This window comes from Amphimedon queenslandica, unplaced genomic scaffold (assembly GCF_000090795.2).
Source record: "Amphimedon queenslandica unplaced genomic scaffold, v1.1 AMPQUscaffold_13389, whole genome shotgun sequence".
NCBI classification, from domain to species: domain Eukaryota; kingdom Metazoa; phylum Porifera; class Demospongiae; order Haplosclerida; family Niphatidae; genus Amphimedon; species Amphimedon queenslandica.
The window spans coordinates 27149-29563 of NW_003546375.1; the positions used below are offsets into that span (position 1 = coordinate 27149).

General features: G+C 33.9%; 1 protein-coding gene and 2 long non-coding RNA genes across 3 annotated transcripts in view; 1 reads left to right on the forward strand and 2 right to left on the reverse strand.

Annotated features, from left to right (window-relative positions):
• LOC109582331 (uncharacterized) overlaps positions 1–915 on the reverse strand; it is a 4925-nt gene extending 4010 nt beyond the window's left edge. The window contains exons 1-2 of the mRNA XM_019997000.1: positions 690–915; positions 545–625 (exon numbers count right to left, since the gene is read on the reverse strand). Of these exons, the coding sequence (XP_019852559.1) occupies positions 545–625; positions 690–714 (106 nt within the window). The 5' untranslated portion in view covers positions 715–915. The remainder of the gene's footprint in view (positions 1–544; positions 626–689) is intronic.
• Positions 916–1703: 788 nt separating this feature from the next.
• Positions 1704–2298, forward strand: LOC109582336 (uncharacterized). Its single transcript, XR_002185040.1, has 2 exons — positions 1704–2101; positions 2138–2298. It is a non-coding gene; the product is annotated as an uncharacterized LOC109582336 (long non-coding RNA).
• LOC109582337 (uncharacterized) lies at positions 2172–2399 on the reverse strand. Its single transcript, XR_002185041.1, has 2 exons — positions 2270–2399; positions 2172–2212 (listed from the first exon to the last, which is right to left on the reverse strand). It is a non-coding gene; the product is annotated as an uncharacterized LOC109582337 (long non-coding RNA).
• Between the last annotated feature and the right edge of the window lie 16 nt (positions 2400–2415).

Consider the following 2415-nt stretch of genomic DNA (forward strand, 5'->3'; position numbering starts at 1 on the left):
TTTTGAAGCAAATTTAAAAATTCATAAAAAAATCTAATTTTGATTAGAACTAGCTCAAACTTGAAACGCAACATAAAAACATGTATATGCATCAGAAAAAATTATAAAATTGATAAATTCTCTCCTTTTCAATTTTCGCAAAATTTGGGTTGCTACAGTACAGGGACTTTCGTCCAATTTTGGAGCAATTTCAAAAATTTGTAAAAAATCTAATTTTAATCAGAATTAGCTGAAACTTTCTATACAACAAGTACATGAATAGGCATCAGGGAAAATTATAACAATGGAAAATTTTTACTTTTTATTTTTGACAAAATTTGACCTGAGACGCTGTACAATACAGGGAATTTCATCCAATTTTAGAGTAACTTCAAAAATTTGTAAAAGAATTTAAATTTGATCAAAATTGGCTCAAACATTCTACACAACATATGAACAAGTATATGCATCAAAAAAATTATGAAAATGAAAAAATCTCTACTTTTCATTTTTTACAAAGTTGACCCAAGACTATATGGACATTACTAATAGTACAGGGACTAACCTTGTGATGGTACAAGATAGTTGAACTGAATTTCTTTGTCAAGAGCTAAAGTATATTGTCCAGTAGGTAATTCATGTAAACCTGCAGTGAATGACAATGTACAGTACATGAATATAATTAATATATATCAATCACTAGTCCTTACCTTCCAGTATATCATCTCTATCCATTCTTTTCAATGATTCCTTCAGTTCAGTTATTGTTCTATCCTTCTCATGACACCAGGTCTCAAGTACATGAGTTAATCTTGTCGACTGGTGTCATCTCTTTGATTTCAGTTAACACTGATTCCTTCACTTTAAGACACTGTCCAATGTGATACCAGTCATCTTCAACTGGTTCCAGTATCACTGATAATTGGGATATGACACCTATAGTAAAATGTTAACAATGAAACAGTGCATGTCCATACAACAGCTAACCTTTCCTGATATAAGTATATGGGTACATTCTTTTGTAATATCTTAGTCACTTCTTTCTGTTCTACTGGTGCTTGTTCTAATGAAGCACTATGGTGCAATGGACTCACCTGCTGGAATTCACTTGAGTGATATGTATTACTTGTACTGTGATATTTTAAGCAATTTGAAAAAAAATTATTATTATGGACTGCATAGTTATAATGATAATTAAAATAAGCTATGGGTGTGGTCAACAACTAACTAGCTAAATCATGGCACATGGGTAGGAGAAAGAAGAAAAGCTGAAATTTATTTTAGCATCTGAAGCTCTATTCCAAGAAAGAGTTGGCACAGAAAATTTTTCTAGATATTTAAAAGAGACTGAGAGAGTTTGGTTGCTCCTGCTTTCCCCAGTGCCGCCTGAAAAATTCTCCAAGAGGCCGGCGCTAAATCACAAAGTTTGAGCAACTGTAACTCACAAACAACGAAGTTAGGACAAAATCGTTCTTTTTGTTTTTCGTTAGATGGGATTTTCTACCTCTGAAGCAAATCTCGGCCCTGTAGAGTGAAACACGAGCTCTCACCTGGAGAGAGGTCCCCTGGTTTAGCAGTTCACAGCTTTTGGTGTCACGGGATGCTACAAGAGCATAATTAGATGAAAGAAAGCAACTTTATCTGTTGCTAGAAGAAGAAATAGAGCTCTAGACTGCTCAAACAAAAAGATAATTTTTTACAAATCAATTAAATTGTGTGGACAGAATGACAGAACGAGTGCACTATAGCACATGCCCTCGCCACAATCAGTGTAACATAACTGCAGTATATTACTCTTGTAGATACGATTATTAACAATCAAAAGATCAACCAACAACAACAGAATCAAACATTTATATACTAATACACAAATTATGAAATAGCTTCACATTAACACAAAGTATTAAGAAGGGATCTACTACAGACAAGACATACAACCAATAATTAAATCTAGGCATACATTATAACACATTACATTTAATTAAAATTCAGGGTTCTACAGTCACATAATTTCAAAAACACAAATGAAACATTAATTTGTTCTTCAGAGAATGCTGCTGACTTACTGTTACTGTACACATTAGCTTGCTCAGCCTTGCATTGCTTGCTGCAGCAATTGAAGGTGTGGCTGGAATAAAAGGTGTGGCTGGAATAAAAGGTGTGGCTCAAATTAAGCACCGCCTACTTCATAGTTACACAATGGACAGTTACTGGTAAAAAAAGCTTCAGTTTTCTACGCTTATACACAGTTTATGACACAATAATCAGGCTCTACTTGTTGTATACAAACTTGATAGTAAGAATCTACAGTTTAAAAGACTCTGACAGATCTTCCTGGAGAACAGGGCCTCGTGTAATCAGTCGCGGTAAGCGATGTTTGAGCTACCATATCTCAGGAATGAAGAATTTAAGACAAATTTCCTACATTAAAATCAA